The sequence below is a fragment of the Sander vitreus genome, chromosome 5 (genome assembly GCF_031162955.1).
Source record: "Sander vitreus isolate 19-12246 chromosome 5, sanVit1, whole genome shotgun sequence".
NCBI lineage: Eukaryota > Metazoa > Chordata > Actinopteri > Perciformes > Percidae > Sander > Sander vitreus.
This window is the reverse complement of record NC_135859.1, coordinates 5,677,383-5,704,027: the sequence shown is the minus strand read 5'-3', so window position 1 is coordinate 5,704,027 and position 26,645 is coordinate 5,677,383. Positions and strand designations below refer to the sequence as shown.

At 42.9% G+C, this 26,645-nt stretch overlaps 1 protein-coding gene across 3 annotated transcripts in view; it reads left to right on the top strand.

The window, feature by feature from the left end:
- Window positions 1-955: 955 nt before the first annotated feature.
- Window positions 956-26,645, top strand: part of rimbp2b (RIMS binding protein 2b) — a 39,151-nt gene continuing 13,461 nt past the window's right edge. Inside the window, exons 1-18 of one of the 3 annotated variants that reach the window (XM_078250177.1) lie at window positions 956-1,060; window positions 4,926-4,976; window positions 5,542-5,562; window positions 7,868-8,072; window positions 9,293-9,453; window positions 10,160-10,239; window positions 11,363-11,472; window positions 11,553-12,429; window positions 15,121-15,319; window positions 15,837-16,502; window positions 16,920-17,069; window positions 17,697-17,858; window positions 21,735-22,514; window positions 23,628-23,736; window positions 24,249-24,374; window positions 25,751-25,932; window positions 26,225-26,393; window positions 26,557-26,619. In XM_078250177.1, the coding sequence (XP_078106303.1) occupies window positions 959-1,060; window positions 4,926-4,976; window positions 5,542-5,562; window positions 7,868-8,072; window positions 9,293-9,453; window positions 10,160-10,239; window positions 11,363-11,472; window positions 11,553-12,429; window positions 15,121-15,319; window positions 15,837-16,502; window positions 16,920-17,069; window positions 17,697-17,858; window positions 21,735-22,514; window positions 23,628-23,736; window positions 24,249-24,374; window positions 25,751-25,932; window positions 26,225-26,393; window positions 26,557-26,619 (4,213 nt within the window). In that variant the 5' untranslated portion in view covers window positions 956-958. The remainder of the gene's footprint in view (window positions 1,061-4,925; window positions 4,977-5,541; window positions 5,563-7,867; window positions 8,073-9,292; window positions 9,454-10,159; window positions 10,240-11,362; window positions 11,473-11,552; window positions 12,430-15,120; window positions 15,320-15,836; window positions 16,503-16,919; window positions 17,070-17,696; window positions 17,859-21,734; window positions 22,515-23,627; window positions 23,737-24,248; window positions 24,375-25,750; window positions 25,933-26,224; window positions 26,394-26,556; window positions 26,620-26,645) is intronic. The other 2 variants (XM_078250176.1, XM_078250178.1) reach the window with 2 other exon arrangements.

Genomic DNA, 26,645 nt, shown 5'->3' with positions numbered 1-26,645 from the left:
TTCTGTCCACCTGAGTGGCTGTGCTTATCTCCCCCTTTTATCCGTGGGCTGCTTACCAGACGTACGAATGGTCACCTGGCTATACGACCACAGCACTGTGGAATGTGATTTTTGCATGAGGCAGGACAAAGAGTTTGGCTTTATGATGACGGGAGGGGGAGGAAGAGGAGACGGAGAGACTGGGTCACCCTTCATGATGATAATGTCACCTACATGTTTGATGACATTACCTATCTTAGATTCTTACTGGCATGGAAAAGTCATTTGCTTCTTTCACCTGAAAGTGTTCACCTATAGTGGGAGCAGTGATGTGACTGGATGACACGGCATATTGTGTTATGAAGAGCCTAGCATTCAGTCTCTTGTATTGTATGGCTTCTTTTGTTGTTATGGATGACCACAGACAAGTGAGCACGCTACGGAGTTTGCTCACCCTTTTCATGTAACGTAAAACCCTGTATTGATCATGCAAAGACAACATCGCTGAGGACAGCTTTTCAAACAGTACCAGTAACCAGACTTCGAACAGGTATTGTGTTACCTAAAGGGGGCAGCAAACCTGACTGTGGATTGATGTTAGTTTCTTTTTTTGTTCACACAGCAAAGCATCTCTAGTCCTCATCCATAAGCACCTTCCGTGCACAATTTGATCTGATCTCTCCTGCAGATCATTTGACATAAACTGTTTTCACATGGCTTTTTTTAAGGGTTTAAAGGTCAGTACACTGTTAATTAACCAGCCTCTGTATGTGTAATGTGTGTGCACATGTTAACACCTGTGTTGTCTCTGAGTGTGGAGTAGAAGACTGGAGATGCATTTTGTGTTGGCTCAGTGCCGTTGGGTTTTAGTTCCACTAACAGCAGCCCTCTCTATGCTCCTTCCCCCCTTCCCCCCTCTCCTCACCCCTCCCAATCCTCACTCCTGGCTCTCCACCCCTGCACCCCCTGCGGACAGCATATGCGCGAGGCTGCAGAGCGGAGGCAGCAGCTAGAGTTGGAGCATGAGCAGGCCTTGGCTGTACTCAATGCCAAGCAGCAGGAGATTGAAGTTCTTCAGAAGGTAAGGGAGCTCAGGTTACTTAACACTCACAGCACCACAGGTTTGGGCTTTCTTGTTTGCTCAGCCTGGGCCCGCGTCATGATTCAAAAGAGCTTTTTGATGAGCACCGGTACAGTCTAACAAAGGTGGAAGTCTACTCAAGGACTGTAATATACAGAGCAGAGCAAAGGAAAGACTTCTCTATAGGCTGTAGCACTCACCTCTCTCAACATTTTCATCACTGGCACTACTAGAGCTCTCTCAGTGCATCCTCTTAACCCCATCCTTCAGCTGTCTTATCAAACATTTCAGGAGCACTGCTCTTTGTTTGTTACAAGCAAGCAAATCAAACATTGAAAACACAAAGTAAATATGACACTTTTTAGAGGCTTGCTTAAACATAAATGCTGGCCCAGGCCATTTGATGGTCGGGCTTCCTCCTCTGTGCACTGGAGTTGACCGTAATGCCAAAGCAAGCCCAGCAATGGCTGAGATTGCTGATAGTGTGAACGTGATAGGAATTGTCACCAATGCCTTCTCTCGAAACAGTGTGTATGTATGCCCAGTGTTGCTTTTGCTGCAGTGTTGCTCTAACTTCACAGTCAGCCTTTCACAGGCAGAGTTCTCAGCTTTTTTTCCCTCTCATTAACAGAAGCTCATTACTGCCTTATCTTCCTTCAGACACTGGCTGCTCTCTGCATTCTCCTAAATTAATTGCCTGCAAAGTAGATTTATGAAATTGTAAAGTCCACAGATGCTCTCATATTCATGTGGAACACAGTTTTTCTAAACAGATGTTTCTAGTTCCCATAAGAAAAATGGTGTGCATTATGCTATGTTTCTATACAGTTCAATGCTTCTATAATACCCAAACCTCATTCCTTTTGAATGCCCTAGCCTCCTTAATTTAAAATGTGTTCACAATTATGTTTGTTTGCACAGAGCCTCAGTCAAGGCCATTTTTCTTAGACGTAACTTAAACAGCCATTCAAACATACACCCTGGTAACATGTTCATCATGTAGGTAATCATTATATAAATAGAAATAGCCAGGGGCGCCTGGGTAGCTCACCTGGTAGAACGTGCGCCCATATACAGAGGTTTACTCCTTGACGCAGCGACCACGGGTTAGACTCCAACCTGTGGCCCTTTGCTGCATGTCATTCCCCCTCTCTCTCTCCCCTTTCGTGTCTTCAGCTGTCCTATAAATAAAGGCCGAAAATCCCCCAAAAATAATCTTAAAAAGAAATAATAGCCAGGATCACACCTGCTTTGCAATATATTGTAGTTGCATGTATCGGAGTGTGAGATATCTGCGATTACAATGTCGGTTTAGACAGATAAGGGTTCTCAAACTCCAATTACCTGAGGACCAGTGGCCAGGTGGCTCTTTCCTAGTGGGGGCACTTGAACACCCTGTATTCCTGGTGAATGGCAGATTTCTGCGTGTAGATGATGCAGGAAGCAGTTGCACTGAAAAAGAATTGTCCACTTTCTCTTTATCTCTTTCTGTTCCACATTCTCTTTAAACTGTCACATCACTTTCTTTCAGGTTTAGAAAGAGCCATTAGGTTGTCAGGTGTGCTGTAAACTTAAGTGCTGCAGGTTTTCCTACTTACAAAGCATGTAGAGGTCTGTAATTTTTATCATAGGTACACTGTAAGAGACGGAATCTAAAACAAAAATCCAGAAAATCACATTGTATGATTTTTAAATAATTAATTTGCATTTTATTGCATGACATAAGTATTTGATCACCTACCAACCAGTAAGAATTCCGGTTCTCATAGACCTGTTAGTTTTTCTTTAAGAAGCCCTCCTGTTCTCCACTTATTACCTGTATTAACTGCACCTGTTTGAACTCGTTACCTGTATAAAAGACACCTGTCCACACACTCAATCAAACAGACTCCAACCTCTCCACAATTGCCAAGACCAGAGAGCTGTGTAAGGACATCAGGGATAAAATTGTAGACCTGCACAAGGCTGGGATGGGCTACAGGACAATAGGCAAGCAGCTTGGTGAGAAGGCAACAACTGTTGGCGCAATTATTAGAAAATGGAAGAAGTTCAAGATGATGGTCAATATCCCTCGGTCTGGGGCTCCATGCAAGATCTCACCTCGTGGGGCATCAATGATCATGAGGAAGGTGAGGGATCAGCCCAGAACTACACGGCAGGACCTGGTCAATTACCTGAAGAGAGCTGGGACCACAGTCTCAAAGAAAACCATTAGTAACACACTACGCCGTCATGGATTAAAATCCTGCAGCGCACGCAAGGTCCCCCTGCTCAAGCCAGCGCATGTCCAGGCCCGTCTGAAGTTTGCCAATGACCATCTGGATGATGCAGAGGAGGAATGGGAGAAGGTCATGTGGTCTGATGAGACAAAAATAGAGCTTTTTGGTCTAAACTCCACTTGCCGTGTTTGGAGGAAGAAGAAGGATGAGTACAACCCCAAGAACACCATCCCAACCGTGAAGCATGGAGGTGGAAACATCATTCTTTGGGGATGCTTTTCTGCAAAGGGGACAGGACGACTGCACCGTATTGAGGGGAGGATGGATGGGGCCATGTATCGCGAGATCTTGGCCAACAACCTCCTTCCCTCAGTAAGAGCATTGAAGATGGGTCGTGGCTGGGTCTTCCAGCATGATAATGACCCGAAACACACAGCCAGGGCAACTAAGGAGTGGCTCCGTAAGCATCTCGAGGTCCTGGAGTGGCCTAGCCAGTCTCCAGACCTGAAACCAATGGAAAATCTTTGGAGGGAGCTGAAAGTCTATATTGCCCAGTGTGTGTGTAAACCTGGTCAAGAACTACAGGAAACATATGATCTCTGTAATTGCAAACAAAGGTTTCTGTACCAAATATTAAGTTCTGCTTTTCTGATGTATCAATTACTTATGTCATGCAATAAAATGCAAATTAATTACTTAAAAATCATACAATGTGATTTTCTGGATTTTTGTTTTAGATTCCATCACTCACAGTTGAAGAGTAACTATGATAAAAAATACAGACTTCTACATGTTTTGTAAGTGGGAAAACCTGCAAAATCGGCAGTGTATCAAATACTTGTTCTCCCCACTGTATACTGCACACCATGTTGACAGTTCGCCATTTTATGAGTCATTACTCAGAGCCAAGAAATACACTGGCACATAACCCCCCATAAAAGGACAAATTGGTTGTTTTTTTATACCACAGACAGGCATAAGAGAGGTATCACAATGTGAATAAGGGTTTGTCAACTATTTATTTAAAATTAAAATTAAGAGCCAGTTTTCGTTATAACTGGTGCTATAGCTGGAGGAGGAGCCTTGCTAGAAAATGTTCTATTTCGGGGAAAACGAAAATGAGAAAAAAAATCAAACATTCTTCTCTGCTTCGATGTGGCCCCCAGGCTGGTAGTTTAGTTTATATGCTCTCAGGCAAGTGGTCTTCACAGGTAAGTGTAGTAAACTGACAAATGTTTCCTTGATTATATTAACTTGTCTTGTGTGCACATAATTGTTTCATGTTGCATAACTTACTGTTTTGATAATTAAACAAGCTTTAAAAAAACCCATAAAATATAAAAGGTGAAAATGGTGCAAAAAAAGCCACAATATCTTGAGCTGGTTGTGGTTAAGTTAGAATTGTTCAAATCAAGGCACTGTTGGAAAGGGTACAATGTGACAATACACTACAGATAAGTTTCATCCTTCATCGTGGCCTCACATAGAGATGGTGGCTTTCTTTTCAATCATTTTCACCCTGAGCACCAATGAATGAAAAGCTCTTTCTATTTTGTTTGTAAAGGCCTTTCATTGGCGCTTTCAATTGAAACTTAACTGCAATATAAATGAAAGTGAACTGAAACGCTGCACCCTGTATTTCCCAGGCTCAGGTTGAGGCAAAAAAGGAACATGAAGGCGCTGTCCATCTGTTAGAGGTGAGCGTCTGGACTCGGGGGGGGTGGGGGGAATTGACTGTGTGTGCTTATGTGGTTGCTGCTGCTGCTGCAGGATAAGGGACTAGTCAGCCCTGGGGCAGACCTGTGTATACCTAGAGCCATTTCCTGCTCTTTGTGACCGCACTACCTGAATTTTTATGCTCTTAGCTTTTTTTTTTTTAGTTCTCATGTTTTAAGCTATGAATCCGGGGATAAATATAAAGATTTCTTTTCACAATATTTGACTGATATATTGACTTGTGAGGTACGCATTTAAACTTAACGTCACAGTTGTGTAAATAGCCTTTTTTTTCCAGAAAGGTGAATACATTGTAAAGAACAAAATGTCACAGACATTTAATTATAAAATCCATTTAAAAAAATGCCATTATCTCTTACTATTAGCATTGTAATAAGGTGGTGCGTCGTGTGGGTGTCAAAGCAGACCATAAGTTCAGGAGTGTTGTGCTTTCAAGATGCGTATGAGTGATCACATGTGTAATTGTGCTTTATTTCTTTCCTACATCTCTTTTTACTGAATGGGTGTTTGTTTATGCTTATACAGAACCACTTGGACAGCATGCAGGTATTTCAGAATTGTTTTTATTTATTTACTTGACACTTTTTACCTTTCCCAGTATAGTCAATAGGGGTATACAGTACCCCCTATGTTTACTTTGGCCCAGGAGGTATGGTGATGTAACACCACATTACAAACAAAATTATTCATCACTATCCAAGTTTTGTATTAATGATAAACACGATAAATATACAAGTGGTACGTAAAAGGTAAAAGGTAACATAAAGCATACATCAGTCCAGAACTAATCTGATGTGTGCTCTTTGCTCTTTGGTTTTCAGAAATATTCAGGGCTGCTTCTTTTCTTGGGCTTTACTACCCACTCAGCTCTGTTTCACATTTCCCATCAAAGACAGCTTTTTGAAAGTCTGGAACATGACTGACAGCATAAACTGGAGGTCTTTCTGACTTGATCATAAAGAAAAATTCAGCGACACTCGCTTAACAATTGATGAAAAGATTCAGAATATGGATCGACTTCAATTAAAGAGGAATGCCTGGGGCCTCAGTGACCGACCTCAGTCCCACATAATCAAAGCCCATCAACACATTGAGGTGTGCAAATTTAACTTCATAAGACCAAACACGTGTTAAAAAGTGTGTGTTTTAGATGTGAACAGATAAAAAGATCAGACTACAATAAATGAATGCAGAAAATCTATTTTATTGGTAAAATAAATTGCAATAAAAAGTCTGGAAGTCTTAATGCATTGCAGATATTTCAGCTTTTCAGTTTTTCATCTACATAATATTACTCATTACGTTTATATATTGATGTATACAGTAGATATTAGAGCTTTCTGAGTTTATAAGACTGTAATTGTTATCAAAGGATCACATTGCCAAACAGTGGTACATGTGATCCTTTTTTCGTTGTAGCATTGCATGTTATTCAGCATGTGTTTTACTAGCTGTACTTGCCATACAGCTGAGAACTGTATGATGCTATTAAAACTAATACCTCTTAATTTACTTATTCTATTTCACAAATGCAGGAATTCCTTTGGTGTCTGTGAGCTAACAGCATGTTATATCCAGCAAAAATCTGTGTGCATGAAATGGACAGAATAGCATAGAGTATTAGCAGGGGGCGTTGCTGTGTGTTGGGCAGTGCTAAACAAAATTCCATGGTAGCTTCAGTGTCCTCCAGAGCATCTGCGGTTCAGATTGTTGCAGTTTCAGGTTGAGAAGTGAGTTGAGAAATAGTGCTCTAGCACCTGGAATTTCTATTATACCTGCCCAAACAATTATGTTCATTTTACCAGTGTTAGTTTGTGCAATAAGTTTCCTGCTTACAGCTGGTGTTATTTTATATTATATTTATATTTATTTGTTTTTGTTACATATGAATCCTATGAAATGACCACTACCAACAATATTTTCGAACGTCCCCCAAGTCCATTAATCTCCAATGTACGTCTTTCCAAACAGATATTCTGTATTGTCACAAATACATATTTCCATAAAAAGAATTCCCCAGTTTGGCACTTCAGTCTTTCGGAAACATTCCTCAAACAGAAGTAAATAATGCATTTGCTGTGGACTATTTTCAGCTGCAGATTAATACACATTTGTTGCTTAGTTGAGTATTTACAGCAGCAGGATACTGTACAGTATGTGGCATTGACTTAAACCACAATGCCCATGTTCATCATAATGGAGGAACATGTTACCCAGTGCAACAGTGTGGCTCATTGGTGTGATTTTAATAGCTTTTGGACAACAATGACGCTCTACGGCACAGAAAATAATATATATCAGGCTTTGGCTACACAGATAATATTTGTTAGTAGGACTAAATTATTGTTGGTTTTGGTATTTTCAAGGGATTACTTGACAATAAGAAAAATTTAGAATATCATCAGCCTCCTCCTCTATGCCACTCTGCAGTTTGGGTATGCATACTGCCTAGACACAAGTTTTTTCATTTTCAGTATTATTAGCATTAACTGTAGTTGTGCATGCAATTTGTATACTGTCTTCAAGTCATTGTAACATGTTTTGTCTCTGCAATGGCCAATCCACATGTTATAAGTACTAAAGTAAATCTTATTCCATGTTCTATTTGTGTGTAGACAGTAGACGTATAGCATCGTATACGTACCTGCTGTACTGTGTGTACAGTACTCTAGTATTTCTGTGTGCGGAATGTTCCGTCCTGCATCCTGTGGTTTCCTTATTTTGTCTTCTGTTGTTTTCCTTTGTTTCCCATCCTTTCTTTCCCTGCCCCTGTCTGTCTGTCTGTCTGTCTGTCCTTCTGTCTGTCTCTCTCACTCCTCTCTTGATGACTCTCCTCCCTCAACACCATCAGGCCAAAGTCCGCGAGCTGGAGGAAAAATGTCGGTCTCAGAGTGAGCAGTTCAACCTCCTGTCAAAAGAGCTGGAGAAGTTCCGGCTCCAGGCTGGGAAGTTTGATATCCTCAGCACTGAACCCCTAACTCTATGTGAATCTCCTGGGTCACCCAACAAATCCCTCTCACAGCTCCTTAATGGACTGGCTGCCCCCATAGGAAAAGGTAGGATCTTATCCTTATCTCTTGTTTTTTTTTTTTACTCAGATATGTCTCATTGCTCATATATCAGTACATAAGTAATTTTAGCCAAGTAAATAGTAATATTTATTTATTGTCATATTTCCAAGGGGCTGACATCTCATTTGTGACTAAAGTTAATACATTATAAATGTATTAACTAAATATGTATTGATATTCATTTTATGGGATATTTACTTATATTTACAATAAATAATAAAAACCATATTCATTTTTGCTTGATGTAGCCCACTCTTACTAAAGTGCTGTGTAATTGAATAAATGCATCATTTCTGTCACGTGAGAGCTGCTGGCAGTAACTGCACACTGAACATATTGGAAGAGGAGTCAGTTCCTTCATAATGGAAAGAATTGCAGCTGAAATTAGAAGTCCAAGAGGCTTCTGACTTAATCCGCAGTAAACACAAACTGTTTATGAAATAATCAGTCACAGTGAGAAATAGCCTCTAGCTGGCAAAACTTGTTCTCTGTTTGTTTTTTACTTGTTTTTGTTAATTCCCAAATGCTTCACTAATTACAGTAGTATCCTTCAGCTCTTGCTATCAAGTTTAATTTATTAAATATCTTTACAATTTTTTACAAGAGAGTACAGTACTGTGAGATATCGACCTAAATGACACCTGCTCAAAAACATGTATTTAAATTGTAGTACCTTCAAAAGGAGAGTTAGTAGTTCATCATGTCTTAGTGCAGGTGAATGCCTAATATATGTACAACATACAATCAGCTGTAGGGCTGTCCACGACTAAAGACATTCTCAGTCGACTAACACTCATATGATTTAATCGACAGATCTGTAAAACTGACTTTCTCCACAAAGAATCTTGCAAAAGCACCACTTTCAATCTTTACCAGAGATGTGCTCATACGTTTTCTTGGAATTAAGTCATTCAGCATGAAAAATGAAAAGAAATTTTAGATGACTAACACCAAAATGACCAATTAGTTGACTAATATCGACTTAAAAGGGGCAGCCCTAATCAGCTGGTTATTAAGTATGGGTACTATTACTGGTATTTGTACTGTTTTTGTTTTTTGCATTACATTACCGTTACACAATGTTAAAATGTTGAGATACTGTTTATTTTTTCTGCATCGCTCTCTCTTTTGGTCACACGTTTGATATAAGTTCTGTTACATTGTGATGTGAAGATCTGGTGAGATAAGTTCTGTTTGTTCCACAGGCAATGAGGCTCCAACAAGCAGATCTTTGATATCTGAGTTCATTCGACCACTCCAGATCAGTGGAGACAAGCCTGAGCTCCTCTCTGTCAAGCCAACATTCCTCACTCGCGGCCGAGTCAGCAGCCCAGCACGGGCTTCCCACGCTGAGGTATCTGATAGTGTCCGTTTGTGGCCCATATGGCTTTTCCTTTATTGCACATTTCTCCATTTTCACTTTGCATGACATCTATAGAAAATAAATGTGTCTAACAAACTTCAAGCGAAAAATCCCCAACAACTTAGATTAGCTTTAGCCCTGTTTCCCTAAATGAAATCCTGTTGTTAGGTATGTGAACTTCCAGGAACAGCATATCTAGTCCTATACAGCATTAAGTGAGCTCAACTCAGTGTTAGATATGTTACCTCTCTTATGCCTTTGTTATCATTTAGTATAGACAGCAGTTTGTAACAATTTTGGGGAAAATGCTGCTTCATTTTAATCTAAGTAATGTGTTTGGGCTGAACAAGAGCAAATCCATGCAGCAGGCTTCCTGGTATTACTCATGCAGGCCGGCTATTTGGGATTGATCAAAACATTTTTTTGTTCACAGGAGGTGAAAAATTTAAACAAAAGAAATATGTATATTATGTGCTTTTTGTTTACTTTTTTGTAAGACTTTCTGCGAATTCCAGAGCACAGACACCAGGATTTACAGATCCAGCATACCTCAGTATCTCTGAACATCTTGGCAACTTGCTTTGTTGCGAAATCCTTTTGACTTACCAAGCTTGAATGCTTGTCACTCTGGTTTTCTGAATATGAGGTGAAAGGTGAAAACACAGCGAAGGAGAATTTGATGTTGTGTTATTTGTTCCGCGTTTTCTAGATGGACAAAGAGCTCAGCTCAACTACCAGGTCCAAACTGAGGTTTACGGGGAAGGTTCGTCTGTGTATTGCTCGGTACAGGTACGTACACACAACACGCAACTACTTATTCACCTACTACTACTTCACAGTGTATCTTGTTTCATTTGAAACACTGAACACAGACAACAAATACAACCTCCTCCTGGATTTTGTAATCAGGTCAGTGCAGGATGAGACTCTTTACTGTTTCCAACAAGTTCTTAAAAGTCCTTATAACTATCAAAATATTTTCAGTGGTTTCAGTGCATTTTCAGAGTAAGTGTTAAGAGGAGCTTTGTGCTAACATAACACAAACCCCCCCAACACGTTAACATCCTAAGAGAGGGTGATCATTAACAAGAGAAGGTGGCCAAATCCTTTACATACCTCTTTAGGGGTGGCAGTAGCTCAGTCGGGGAGGGAGGGTCACTGGTTCAAGTCCCCGTACGGACCGAAGTATGGAAGTGGACTGGTAGTTGGAGAGATGCCAGTTCATCTCCTGGGCACTGCCAAGGTGTTCTAGAGCAAGGCACTGAACCACCCCCCCAACTGCTCAGGGCGCCTGTTCAGCAGTCGCAGCCCACTCACTCTGACATCTCTCCGTTAGTGCATGAGTGTGTGTGTATTTTGTGTGTATTTCAGGCCTGTGTGTAGTGTGTACTAACAGAGTGTAAATTGTAATTTCAATCAATAAAGAGTATAAAATAAAAATGTCATTAAATTACAGTCAACTGAACTGGCTGCTCAGTGTGGACAAGTCATGGACACATCTTGCTAAGATTATTAGCTTTCTCTAACAGAGCTTTAGGCTGTGGTCTTAAAGATGATTCAGTGTTTCTATGTAAGGAAAATTACCTGTCAGCACAAAAAAATAATTGGAATCCTCAGAGCACAAATATGTGAAACAGGGCCTGAGCTTTCAACCCACACGGTCCTCAGCTCATATTTGTAAAAAAAAACAAAAAAAAAAACAACAACAAAACTGAATAAATAGATAAAAAATAGAAACAAACTTTGTTTCTCAAAGCAGCATTCAGCAGATACTTTACCCTTGACATACATATTAGAGAACTGTAGCAGTTGACATAAAATAACCCTGATGTAGAGTAATATGTAAAAAGAAATATGTGTAAAATATAAGACTTCTGCAGTTGAATTGTTCGTTCATGTTTTTCCACTGTAGTTACAATCCTTATGACGGGCCTAATGAGCATCCTGAGGCAGAGCTCCCCCTGGTGGCAGGGAAGTACCTCTACGTTTACGGGACGATGGATGAGGATGGCTTTTACGAAGGTCTGACCTGCCTTGATAGTGTTTCATATTTTATTTTAATATCTCCACAATACCAACTATCTACTATTTTGTTTTCTCAGGAGAGCTGCTAGATGGACAGCGGGGACTTGTCCCATCCAATTTTGTGGAATTTGTCCAAGATGCGGAGACACCCTCTGCCCAACATAGGGACACAGTGGCTAAAGAACCTGGCTACCTCAACCACAGTAGCCTGGGGCCTCAGAGACTGAAATTCGGCACAGGAACGGGAACGAGCATAAGCAGCCTGCTGTCGGACAGTAAACTAGACTGTCTAAGCACCAGCAGCTTGGGCATGGACCTCCTGGGCTCCTCCAGCAACGGGACAGGAACCTTGGATGTCAGCACTGACGAGGTCGGTGAAGACATTGTGCCTTATCCCCGCCGCATCAACCTGATTAAACAACTGGCCAAGAGTGTGATTATTGGCTGGGATCCTCCTGTGGTCCCACCGGGCTGGGGCTCCATCAGTGGCTACAATGTCTTGGTGGACAAGGAAGTGCGCATGAGTGTCCCCTACGGGGGCAGGACAAAGTCGCTTCTTGAAAAGCTCAATCTGGCCACCAACACCTACCGTATCTCAGTGCAGAGCATCACCGACCGGGGCCCGTCGGACGAGCTCCGGTGCACTCTGCTCGTGGGAAAGGACGTGGTGGTGGCACCTTACTACCTGCGGGTGGACAGCATCACGCAGGTCTCTGCTGAGCTCTCTTGGATGCCCAGCAACAGCAACTACAGTCACACCATCTTCCTCAATGGTGCAGAGTACGACATGGTCAAGGCGGGGGGCTATAAGTACAAGTTCCTCAACCTGAAGTCCATGACAGTTTACAAGGTGAAGGTTGTGGCGCAGCCGCATCAGGTGCCTTGGCAGCTTCCGATGGGTCAAAGGGACAAGAGGGAAATCTCTGTGGAGTTCTGCACTCAGCCTGCAGGTCAGCCTCCAAAACATTACTCACGTTAGCACTTTTACCTGACTTTTTTCTATGCAGTGTATTGTTGTATAGTTCAAGTCTAGACCTACTGGGATATTTTTAGCCGCGCTAGCATGTCTCTAGCTCTGTTGGTTGGTTGCTCGGTCCTCTGCTTTGGTCCAGTCTGAAATTGGTACAGATACCAGAGAATGTATCCTTATGACTCTAGGAGTCCCCTGACCTTTTCTTCTTTTTCTTTTCTTTCTCAACACAGATTTGTGGTTTATTGTGAATCATATGAACAACTAATGGATGGATTGCCGTGAAATTTGGTGCAGATATTCATAGCCCCATCAGGATAAATTCTAATAATTTGTGGTCTCGTGATGACTTTTAACCATCGTGAACATGATTAACATTATACCTGCTTAATCATCAGCATTTTAGCATGTTGACGTTGGCATTTAGCTCAAAGCAGTATAAACGTGTTGAGGTAAACTGTTTAGCAAATCATTGGTTATGTACACATCCAGTATTTTGCATGCATGTTTTTGGCCACCTGGCAAATGTTAGTCCAGCATTCCTTTTTAGCTCCTTTTGTCTCTTTAATAACTGAGAAAAATATCTGGCTCTTTAGCAGCAAAATCACCTCTATGTTTATGCACTATAGTGCTTGGAAGGTAGTGTACAGTGGGGTTTATCAGAGCTTTTTCATTGAAAAAAAGATGGCTGGAAACAATGTTGACGAGAGTGCTCGGACTGAACCAAAGTCTCAGTTTTGTTAGTTTTTTCCATCTGATAATTTACATCCAACACAGCAATCTATTTATTTCCTCTGCCACACGCTTCAAGCCCATTTACAAACATGATGAACATCTTAGCCATTTTCATTTTTCCCCAGCCACTTTTAGATTGCCTTCAAGGATTTGTGTGTGTACTGCTGCGAGAAGACACATGCATGGTAGAAAAGAAAAAAGAAAAAAGAAAAGTGCAATGAGAAAACATCATAGAAGCATTTGCTGAATGGAGCTTTAACACTGGAAACAGTGTCTCTCGAAGCCAAATTAGTGTAAATAGCGAGCGTAGATCTCTGGGACTTCTTCTCCCATGAGACACCCGGTGATGCATTGCGGTTGCCAGCACTTAACTTGGGTCTCAGAGCCTGACTGTGTAGCTACGGGAAATCTTTTAATGTGAGAATATAATAAAAGTGATTGTCTCCACAGCCAGCTACATTTATGACACATGTTTTAGGTGTGTGTGTGTGTGTGTGTGTGTGTGTGTGTGTGTGTGTGTGTGTGTGTGTGTGTAAATCTATAGGTAGCGTGTAGTTAGCCAATTGTTGGTTCAGACATGTCATAGTGTTGCTTTTTATATGAGTGCTCAGAGGACTGGGAATGTTATTATTTTTCAACTTGGAAAGGAGAGTGAAGTCAAGTAATGAGTAGAAAAAAGGCTGAAAGGGAGTGAATAAAGGGAGGACACAGAGGTAGTGAGGGAGAAAGAGAGGGGAGGACAGGGAGAGAGTGAGGCTGAAGTTTGATGTGACATTTTCTATTGGCATGCTGAGAGTTCATTAAATGATCTATCTATTGAACATGTTAATCAGAGGTGTCTGAAATAGTGTCAGTGTCTGTGGCAGAGTTACGGTTGTCAATAGGGTGGACAGTGTCTGGCGGCACTATTAGGCTTTCACACTCGGCATGTGTTCTTCAAACAAGCGACTTCGTTACTTGTTAGCGATACATACAACATTTTTTATATTTCTCACACGGAGCAGCCTCCAATTCCCTGCCTGGAAATCAGTGACCTGCTGTTTGTGTCCAGTATTAATGAAAGTGGCTCCACTGAAATATTTCAGTTCTCAGAGGAGCTTGTTGTTTATGACAGACGTAGTTTAAAAACGACAAGAAGAATTGAAATCTCCAAACAACCACTGCCGCTGTTCCAAGACTGTGTGTGTTGTCTGCCGACAGTCAGCGTAGAAATATGATTAAGGTTGCGTTGATGGAGATTCTCGGACACACAAACAGCTGCACGTTGCAGCTCTGAGATACTGCTGACTGCGTCTGCTCACTCTCTCTCACTGTGTGACTGCAGGGGAGCACTGCACAGATGGGTATGTTATTTAGTATGCAGGCAGCACTGACAGATTGTGGAAATAGCAAACTGTTTTTTTTTTTAATGCTCCATAAAATAATGTCAGCGAGAATCTGGCAACGGGATATTGCTGTACATACACTGATGGCTGCATGTTGGCGAACTTGGCTTTTTCAACCAACGCCTGCGCCGGATACGAATATGAATAAATCTCGGAATACACACCATGAACCTGAACAGAGATGAGCATAAATATAACAAAATAATACTACAAATTACAATATTTGAATATAAATGCTTCATTCAGCTGTTACTGGCTCAGTGTATCACAGCACATACCAGCTGTTCATTTCAGTAAAATTGAAAATGCTTTTAGAATAATTTGGTATTTAGTATACATTACGTTTTGAATACAATTCTTGGTAATACCACAAGTTTAGGCAGTCTACAGTACTTTAGATGTGAGGCATATAATACCGTTCACCTAGAATGAGAATAGCTTTATTTCACACCGCTGTGAAATGGTTATTGAATAGAACTGTGGAAAGTCCATAGTACCGAGGTCAGCACATTATGTTTTGATCAAATAGGCACAAATGGTTCAGCCACTGTTGAGCCATCTTTTTTTCTCTCCTTATCCAGTGTGTGTGTTGTGCTCCTCAGGGCCCCCTCTCCCTCCCCAGGAGGTGCAGGTCCAGTGTGGTAAGACGCCGGGGGTCCTGCAGGTCAGATGGAAGCCGCCGCCTCTGACGTCTTCAGGAACCTCCAACGGTGCCAGTGTAATTGGCTATGCCGTGTGCACAAAGGGACAAAAGGTACCAAATGTCAGAACAAGTGTTATAATACAATTCTTAGAAAAAGGTAGCCTTTGCCTTCCTCAACTGTGACTTGTATGAGTAGTGCTTTATTGCCATCTCCTGGAGAAATTATATAATGCTGAAATAACCAGCCCCGAGGGACAAGCATCGCAGGCTCCATGGTGTTGCGTCAGTATCACATCCCTTTTCCACAAGGAGCTGTTGTGTTTTGTGTGTGTGTGTGTGTGTGTGTGTGTGTGTGTGTGTGTGTGTGTGTGTGTGTGTGTGTGTGTGTGTGTGTGTGTGTGTAAATGTGTCTACTGTATCAACCATAGCAGTTTCCAGTTTAATTGTAAACCCAAATCAAAATGCTGGATAGAGAAAAAACATTTTCTTTCAAATATCAGCCAACAGATACAAGAGCTAGAAATGCATGCAGTTTGTATGATGGTTGGGTTACAGAGTAAATTCTTTTGTATGCTGTCGTTCTGAATTGCCCTTTGGTAAGGACTCTCTGGTTCCTTTGTGAATACAGATAGCAGAGGTATTATACCCCACAGCCGACTATACGACTGTGGAGTTAAACAGGATCCAGTGTCTGGAGGCCAGGGAACTCATTGTAAGGACGTTATCAACACAAGGAGAGTCCCAGGACTCGCCCGTGGCCGTCATCCCGCACAATCTCTTGGGCTCTCCACGCCTCTCCCACCGAACCATTGCACCTTCCCACACTATGGCGCTCCCGCAGTCCCATCCAGTACACTCACAAACCCATCCTCCTTATCCGTCGACGTACCCCCTGAATCATCCTCAGCCCCAGGTGCAGCCTCTGCCTCGAACCCAGCCCCACACGTTGCCCCACACACAGCCGCACTCGCAGCCCGTCTGCCAACCCCCTTCTCATTCCCAGCCTCATTTCCAGTGCCACCCCATGCCCAAGTCCAAACCGTTAGTAAGTGCCAGAGAGCCCGAAACCAAAGAGCATGAGGTGGGATTGCGGACAGCCCAGCCTTGGGAGCGATCCCCCTCTCCGCTGCCTCCCATGCGTGGACCCAACCTGGAGCCGCCACATTTCCAGCCACGGCGATCCCCCTCTCCTCAGAGGATCCTGCCACAGCCTCAGGGAGTCCCCATCCCCAACACCATCGCCAAGGCCATGGCCAGAGAAGCTGCCCAGAGAGTGTTTGCCGAGGGCAACCAGGTGTGTGGGGGATTTAATTATATAATTTATATTATAACAGTATTCATGTAAACATGATATAATCTAGTTCTAGAATAGAGCCTGGATGATTTCACTTGTTTCTGAAAATCAGCCTGCTTTAAAAACCATTAACACAACAAGTATTGGCTTCTTCTTTTTTACGTTTGATGTCTAAAGTTGCAAGCAAACTCCCGCACACCCGTCTAACTTGCAAAGATACATTTAATGTCAACGTTTGGGTACTAGATCTTCATCAGGCAAAAAGCCAATACCGAAACGTTGCCATTAAATTTATCTTTGCAAGTTACACAGTGTGCGGGAATTTGTTGCAACTTTTGACCTACTCATCCTGGTGTTCATAGATGTTCAAAGTATTTTCCTGTTCAATCTAAATGTCTAACATTTTTCTCTTATCAGGTTGAGAAAAGGAACATCTTTAGCGAGCGAGGTAACGCCTTGCATCCACTCAACTCTGACGAGGAGGAGGATGGCTACGACTCTCCTCATGCGAGGAGAAGAGGAGCCTCGGTGGATGAATTCCTCAGAGGCTCAGAGTTGGGCAGACAGGTACTTTACAGACTATCAGTGAATGCGTATCACTTGTTTCTGGGAAGAATGTGGAATCGGTACCTATATGTAGGCAAAATCAAGTTGAATGAAATCACATCCCATCATATCAAAATGAAGCCCCTTGTAATGATGTCTGCATCTGTGTTGCATCAAAATTATATTTTTTAGAATCTTGTATACATCATTTCTGTTCAAATAAATACTTTTAAGGGAAGGAGGAAAAGTCGTTACCAAGTGTTAACTAATCCAGTTTACTTTGGCAACACATTTGCATCATTTTAGCTATACGAGAGTTTTTACCAACGCACACAACACTTTGTGAACACTGCATACTGGCTTTCTGCATGTTGGCCAGCCAATTTGGAGTTTATAGCTGCTTCTGCACTTGTATTGAGTTGTCCGAGTCTTTAGGTGCCATCATTTGGTGCTAATCAGACAGTGCTGTGGTATTCTGAGTCTCTGTAGAGTGTAGACACTTTCCTTTCATCTCTTTGGTAATGGTGAGTATTGCCACATAATCCAGCACCCTAGATGTCACCAATATATAAAGATAAGAATTTAAAACCTGTTGATCTCTACCCAATATGCTCCCTTTCAATGTTCTCTCTCTTTGTTTTCCCTTAGCACCATCATCCCCACTACAGCCACAGTGAGGAGTACCACACGGAGAGTAGCCGGGGTTCGGACCTGTCCGACATAATGGAGGAAGATGAGGAAGATCTTTACTCTGAGATGCAACTGGAGGAGGGCCGTAGGCGCAGTATCAACTCTCACAACACTCTTAAGGTACATACTGCACACCTTTCAGTCTGTAGTGGCCAGGGGGAGGACAGAGGACGGTGGGGAAGACAGGGGTTTATGGAGGGAGGGAGAGAGGGTCTTGCCACCTGTAGAGGTACCTGTTCTCTCTCCGGGGCTCTACAACCAGGCCCGTCGTGGCTTTGCCTGGCTGAGCTCCCCTGCCTTGTGTTAGCTGAGTCAGCCTCCCTACCCCAGCCTGCTCCAACCCCCCTGCCCCTCCAGCACTGCTGTAGTCAATCAAGGCTGATCTCATGGGAATGGCTGTGTATACATTACTGTACCGCATGCTAAAGGGGGGGAAGGCTGTAAACAAAAAGCGCAATGTTTTGTTATGGTTTGCATTGCATTTTGATGCTTTTTATACCGCACCAAAGGAGTGTTACAAGTGTTAAAGTCGAATGTGATATTGAAGTGCACATTTTAATATACTGTACTGTATCAAAGGATCATCAAGTGCATATGGGAATCTCATTTAAGTGAGTACTTAAATGGAAATATTCACGTTTGTTTATGTCTGTCATGTCCTAAGGTTTAATTTTTCTATTGTGGATGTAAATGTTAACATTGTCGGTACATGATCCTGTCTTCATTTGGTCTGTCAGTGGGGGTGTGGGCATGTGTGGATGAAAAGGCAATCTGCCATCATGATAAAAAAAAAAAAAAGCATCACGTTATGAGAGTGAGGGGTAAACATTAGTTGCTGATTGGTCCTCTGTATTAAAGTAGACTTGCTACCAGAAGTCAATACAAAGTCATTTGGTTAGGTTATCCCTGTTTTTGTCCAGTTCAATGTGTACAGTGATGTGTTCATGAGGGGTAGTCATTAGTGTATTAACTCTTTTAATACACCAATGCTGCATCTCCTTTTTGTCATCGCCATCTATTTGTAAATCACTGTTGCACATTAAACATCCCCTCCCTCCCCCCCCCCCCTTTATATTTCTGTAAACACATTATTATTTTAAAATATTTGCAGTAATGATCTAATCATTTTATATAGATACCATTAAGGTAATAGTTGAAGATGAATTGTCAAATTTGCCTCTGTTGTTTTCTGTGAGCACATTGACGGACGTTCTGAACATATGTTTCACTACAGTTGATATTGTTGCTACAGAAGTGTCCTTATACAGTATGTGTAAGCTGATTCTTCCACTTTCTCAGCTTCATGTTGTATTTTTATTTTTTCCATTTCATCCACATTGATGTTTTCATTCATCCCTCACCTGTGGCACTTACTACGCCTGTCACTCACTTTTTGTTTTTTGTTTGGATATTTCTAATTTCTCACAAGTGAAATTCACTTTTTCTACATTTAAAAGAGAATTCTGGTCGATTTCACACAAATTTGGAGTGCTGTCAGTAGCGAGAAAAACGAAAACAATCGGTGCTGCCTACACGTGTTATCCCCTTGCTAGAGTTAGCACACAACAGGCTTAAACAGGGCAAGTTTTAAACGTGTTTATAGCATCTAAACATGTTCGAAATGTCATTACAAGTACCCATGTGCAGTGATTCCTTCTGAGGGAACACAGCGAATCTGACTGCAGTAGATGTGACAGAAAAGCATCAAAGTGTTAATCCATACCTCTTGAGTAGTACTCACAATACTAGTCGATTGTCAAACTTATACAATCCAATATTCCAAAATGTATTTTTTCCACAAAAAAACGTGTTGTCCTTAGTAATGACTATGTAGCAACAGGCTGTAACCTGACACCACAGCTGAGCCAGTAGAGCAGAGTGGCCGGCTGCAGCAGGTCAAAAGTTCAAGAGCCCACTGTTGCTTAGTTACCTATGCGCATGTGCGACTGCACTTGAACTCTTAAAGGGGTGGTTAAAAATTTTGGACATAAGACCTTATTTCCAAGTAAGCCAGTGTGTTATTTATCAGTGGAGACAGTTTTCAACACTTTTCATCCAGTCCTTCCAGTTGCAGAGTTCGCTGGTGCTAGGCTAGCGCAAGTCAACAGTATCTGCTAGCCTGCCACTAAAAACAGTCTTATCCACTCCACAGTACACCAAAGGCAAATAAATTATAACGCCAGACTATCGATGTCAATGTCTGTGTTGATAGAATAATGTTAGAAATAAAACTACCCTTGCATCTCAATGATCGCATTACATTTTGAGGGACTAGTTTCTCAGCAACGGCGGAATTTTACTTTGTTAGTAGTACTGCACCGAAAAGTAAACAGAGAAGCGCACTACAGTTGGGACACCTAGTAGTTGTAGCCTTGTACATTGGTATTGAAGCATTGGATTGGAAACTAAGGCAACATGGTGATTCAGTGTGCATTTACAAATTGTAAAAATAAACGCTACAGATGGGCACCACAAAGTTTCCACAAATTTCCATTGCGAGATCCAGAAAGGAACCAACTGTGGCTTCTTGCTGCTGCTAGCTTGCACATCGAGATACCGGTCGAGACTCTACTCAAGTTGTGAATTTGTAGTGATCATTTTAGACCAGACGACTTTGAAAAACCCCGCAATCTAAAGGACCACAAGTCACTGACAACGAATATGGTTCCATCCGTATTTCCAGATGCACCAACAGCTACTGATGAACAGGTAATAACCTTTGGTAGGCTACTCTAGCTAGCTAATAAAGCTAGCCCCTTTCATAACATTAGCCTAGCTGCTACTGATCGATTGAAACTGACAACGTTAGTGGAGATAACGTTATAGTTCAATGCATTGTGAAGAGTGACAATAGTGTGATTGTCAAGTAATATCACTCCGCCGCTGCTGTAGCTACCAACTACAGGGAACAAAGTATAACTATTGCAATGCGATGCAAGGGTAGTTTTATTTCTAAGATTATTCTATCAACAGACATATACATTGATAGTCTGCCATTATAATTTATTTGCCTTTGGTATACTGTGAAGTCGGTAAGACTGTTTTTAGTGGCAGGCTAGCAGATACTGTTGACTTGCGCTTGCCTAGCACCAGCGAACTCTGCAACTGGAAGGACTGGATGAAAAGTGTTGAAAACTGTCTCCGCTTATAAATAACACACTGGCTAACTTGGAAATGAGGTCTTATGTCCAAAATTCTGAACCACCCCTTTAAACTGCAGCTCTGCTGGCTCCACTGTGGTGTCAGGTTACAGCCTGTTGCTACATAGTCATTACTAAGGACATAACAATGGAAAATCGTTTTTTGTGAAAGAAATACGTTTTGGAATATTGGATTGTATGAGTTCGACAATCGACTAGTGTGGACTTCACCGGAAAACAGGAAATAAACAGTAATATAAACAGGTATGGATTAACACAACTTTGATGCCTTTCTGTCACATCTACTGCAGTCAGATTCGCTGTGTTCCCTCGGAAGGAATCACTACACATGGGTAGACATTTGTAATGACATTTCGAACATGTTTAGATGCTAAAAACAAGTTTAAAACTTGCCCTGTTTAAGCCTGTTGGGTGCTAACTCTAGCAGGGGGATAACACGGTGTAGGCAGCACCGATTGTTTTCATTTTTCTTGCTACTGACAGCACTCCAAATTTCCAAACAACAGAGCTACGTGTTGAAATTGACTGGAATTCTCCTTTAACCTCCGTGCCCACGCTCAGTTTGAGATTCCTGTTCAGAGCATGCCATTTTCTCCTCACGGAATGAGACTGCATGTCTTACTACATTGCCACAAATAACTAATTCTGTCTTTATTTTGTCTTTCCCCCCCATTTGTTCTATTCACATACTGTGTTGTTTCCTGCCTGTTCTAAAACCTCCGAAAAAAACATTTCAACCCTCCTCACAAAAAAAAATCTAAACTGAACCTTTTGAATTGAACTGACTAACTGAACTGTGAAATTGTGGAACTTTGCCTCCTGGTCATAACTAAAGGCATATTACAAGCGTCAGGACTTAGCCGAGGAAAGAGACTGCTGGGACCTCCAGAGGGAGGTGGTGAAGCAGAAGTCGCTTCGCAGCAAGCGTCTCCACAGCATCCCCGAGGTGGCCGAGGAAGACTCGGACTGCGTGGACAGCATGGGCCAGCGACTGTGTTTCGAAGAGGGCGGCCGGCCGGGAACGCCGCACACTCAGCGGAGGACGTACCCCCAGGACACCCACATGCACAACCGTCACACCCCTGGCAAGAACTCCCGCTACCTGCAGCGTCAGCGCTCCTCCCCTCGCTTCACTGACAGCCGCTACTGCTACAACGCAGACGACCGCAGCTTGGTACGACCCAACCGCCAGAGTACCAAGAGTCCTGACAGTGGTTTAGACTGTGGCAGTGAGGAAGAAGGCTCTCTAGGCCGGGGTTATCGAGGGTACTATACTCACGGTAGCCCCATGCGGGGGCCCGTGCAGGTCATTCACTGTGAAGGCCCGGTAGAAAGGCGGGCGCTGGCTATGGGCCGTAAAAGAACTCTGACCCGCCAGTGCAGCATAGAGGAGGAGTTCTCTGACATCCCAGGGACTGCAGCCAAGTCGGTACACACAGGTGACTTTAGGAACAGGGAGCACTTTGGGCCTGGTCGGGAGGCCGGTCAGCGAAACTACCCCAGGGAAGGGGCCCTGAGCGAGGGCAGGCTCAACGAGCTGGACTGGGTCTATTACAGCCCCCACAGGGAGGCTAGGGCCCAGTCTTTGTCCAGGCTCAACCGGGACCAGCTGCTGGTGTGTGATTCAGACTTTCTGCTGTACTTTCCATCAGCAAGCTGCAGCCATTCTGTGTTCTTAATGTTGTCTCTTTTTCTTTATGATTACCCCCGTTTTCTTTCTTTCATTTGGCATTTTGTTTTTCATTTTATGACAAGTTATCACATGGTTCATGGTTGGTCTGATTTGATGTTTTATTTTGTGTGAGTTACTTTGCTTGTACTCAGAATGTCCGGTGGATTATAAAGTAAAGCTTTCAATTACCTAAAGGCCATTTAGCTAAGTTTTGACTTCTCATGTCTTTGAGAGGAAAGGTTCCACTTAAAGGAAAGTCTCATGTGCAGTGCATGGGGACATGCTGCTCCCGTCTTTTCTTCCTCTGCCTTCTGTCTGCCGCCTTCATTTGTTGCTCTCCATGTCTCGCCCTCTTGAGCTGCAGCCGTATCGCTCCACCTTGTGCTTGGAGCTTTATTTCAGCATCTCCCATCTCTCATTGCTTCACACATAAAATAAGGCCAGATCACGACTTCTGCAGTGATTCATTTAGCCTCCAACCCATACGCATCATCTCTTGTTGTCTCTTTCACTTGTTTCAGCAAAAAGTGATCTTGTTCATCATCATTTTTCATAACTCAAATGTTTTGATTCTTGTAATACAAAGCCCCAGGCTGAAGCTATAATGGCTTTGCTCGTCTAACTACATCTTTATCCATTCCTCGATCACACTCACCCTCCACTCTTTCTCTCTATTCCTTTCTCATAATTTCTGTCTTTTGTGCTGCCATTTGCTTTCTTTTCTCATCAAGGAGCTGACATGCACAGAACAAAACAAACCAAACAAATGGTCTTTAGCTAAACATGTGACCCTTCCTTACCCCCAGTCCATGTTGTTGTGTTGGGGGTTGATTTGATTTACTTGTTTTGATGGTTTGTTGGTTCCTTATTGTTTTTATGGATTTAGTTTTTACTATCATTTTGCCTCCCTAAGGACAAATGGAAGTCACATCATTTGCTCTTATGGGTTTTATGTTGTTTTAACAGGACTGTGGGGTTCTTTTAAATGTTTACTTATCTTCACAAAGCAGGTGGTTTCTTGTTCTAACGGCTCGCCTTTTGTTTTTTACTCTAAAGATCATTGGGAACTCAGCATCACATGGAAGCGCTGATCGCCTGGAGCACTCAGGGAGGAGGCCGGTTCACATCGGCAACCCCCCTCAGCAACGGCCCATCCCATCCATTGGTTAGTGAGGTCACCACACGAGGAGACGCGTCACCCCCCACCTGCAGGGCCACTGATGTTTGTGCTATTTATACCATGTGTTTCCCTTTCCCATGTGAGCCGAGCTGTACATCTCTCCCATAGAGCTTAAACAACCATGTAGACCTTTATTCTGTGGGGTGTTTGCACACCCTGTAGCTGTCCATCCTCACGAGCTGGATTCGCCAAATGTTCACATGCAGTTTTGCAGGAAAGTTATCCCAGATACACTCCCTATGCCTGTGTTTACTGTGGGTTGACATGTTTACATGTCCGCCCAATTTGACCTGCTCGCAACAGTGCAAGCATTGCTGTTTTACACCCAGTGACTCCAGAGTGAAACCTGTTGCCTTGTACACCCCCCACCCCCCACCCCACCTCAGGGCAACCTCATCATCCTACTGTCTCAGCATGAGTGAATGGGCCATGGGGTAGAGCAGAGTGTGTGTGCGGGGGATCTCTGACCGTAACGTTGTGATTGGTGTCTTCTGTAGAGATCACCATGGACAGTAACAGTGAGGGGAGTGAGGGGAACCTCTCACCCGTCAAGGAGGATGTTTACTATGGCAGTGTAGCTCGGCGCAGGATATGGCGATCTATGTCCTCAGAGGATCAATATGGTATGTGGTGCAGCTGACAATGACAATTCACCCTTGACAAGGCCAGAAAAAGGCCAAGAGTCATTCTTGAACACATGCAGTGATATATGGTGGTCTTTGTTCTGTGCTGGACAGTTAACTGCTTTGTTTAATTTAGCTTAGCTTAGCTGAATAAAGCTGACGGGGGAAGACAAGACAGGCCACTTTTCCCGTTTTTTGGAGAATGAAAATCCCTTCCCTGTATGTACTCCTACACCTTCAATCCCAAGAAAACCAGACTCACTCCTCCTCTTCCCATTCACCCTCCATATCCAGGCGACTCTCCCACCACCCGACTGCAACTTAGCCCGCCCTCCTCTTCCTTAGCTTCTTCACCACCTCCTCTTTTCCTTCTCCTCCCGCCTTCTTGAGCAAGTAGCCCATTTGCTTTAATTTTGCATGAGCCGTTTACAACACAGTGAGAAGGAAAGACTGCCTTGATGGTATAACTCGGTTGTGCATTCATCAACTCTGCTGCCATCAAAGTCAAACACGTTTTACACCATTGAAGCACATTTTACATCTTTAAAGTCTTGCTTAGTTAGTATTGGTTGCAATATATCCCTGAGTCATCATTCAGACTTACAATCTGCCATTGAAACATGTAATACGGTGATCCATGAGAAGCATGGGGAACTGATATCAGATTCATCCCTTCCCCCTCACTGATATCGGCGTTGCCAGGAACTGCTGGGGCATTTGTTGTGCTATCTCCCTTGGTAACGTGCCTCCTTTGCCCTTTTTTTCCGCTGCACATTGTTTCCAGATGTGGCCTTAAAGCATGACCGCACACCTGCATTTGATGTAGGAATGTTCTCCTGCTCATGTCTGATCCCGGGAAAGCAAGCATGTTGAAAATCAGCCTCTGTGAGATAAGGCAGTGAAACAGCAATGAACAAAAGTAGCAGTGTTACTTGTGTCATCCTGGTGTCATTCAGTTTCCCCTTGCACCCCAAAACAACAACTTGACATGTGCTTCCTGTCTGTGCTGTGTTGTACTGTGCTATCACTGTGCTATGATGTTTAGAGACTGTCACGCCAGCAAGCAGAGATGTGTGAACGAAGAACCCCGATGTGCTACAATTGCACCGAGCCTTTTTTCTTTTCTTTTTTTAAAGCATCCTTTTGCTTTTAGTGCATGAACACAACAGGAATATCGTTTCCAAAGTGGAAACAAAAAATTCAAACTAAAAGCATAATTATCGCATCCAATCTCTGGCTCTTTTTTCACACATGCATCTCATCGCCCTCTCCCCTGTCAGCTCTAACAAAGAGACATCTTCTGCTCTCATTGCCTCTACAGCCAGCGTGGCTGTATAAGGCTGGTAGTAGCAGCAGAGGCCTCCTCTATGTTTCAGACGGCTATGGCGGGCGCAGGCACGGGCGGGGACGGCGCTCCCCGGAGTACTATGAGGAGTCTGAGCCGGAGGAGATGACTCGTGTGTTCGTGGCTCTGTTCGACTATGACCCCATGTCCATGTCTCCCAACCCCGACGCTGCTGATGAGGAGCTGCCATTCAAGGAGGGCCAGATCATCAAGGTGGTGGCTTGATTCTTAGACAGATGTTCAGATGTATGTATCATAGCATATCATAACATAGCTAAAAACATTTTTTATTATTAATTAATTAGAGATGGTTATATTCCATTTTTTGCTTTCCGATACCTGAACTTGCGTATGGGCCGATACCGAGTACTGATCCGATAACAGCTGTATACTACTATCCCTGCATGGATGTGATATTATTTCTATCTTTGTTGTTCGGTCTGGCTCGGGTTAAAATTTTAGGCAGTACCGGAGGCTTTTCCCTGACTCTTTGTCGTTGCTTCAGGTCTTTGGGAATAAAGACACAGATGGCTTCTACAGGGCGGAGGTCCGAGACCGCGTGGGTCTGATCCCCTGTAACATGGTCTCTGAGATCCAAACAGAGGATGACGACATGATGGACCAGCTCCTCAAACAGGGCTTCCTGCCACTCAACACTCCTGTGGAGAAGTTAGGTGAGACGTCATTTTCCTTCAGGACCAAATCACCTTCTTTTTTTTAATGTTGCACCTATACATACCCTCTGTATGTATCTGACCAACTCAATGCTTTACTAATACTTTTTCCTTTTCTATGCTCTTCCCACTTAATTATGTTTTTTTCTGCTTTCCTGTAAAGTGAACTGTGACCGTTTCAAAGATGGCCGCTCAATAAATCGCAGGTCCAGAAAGTCCAAGAGAGGTCTGTGTCCAGTGAGATGCTCTTCT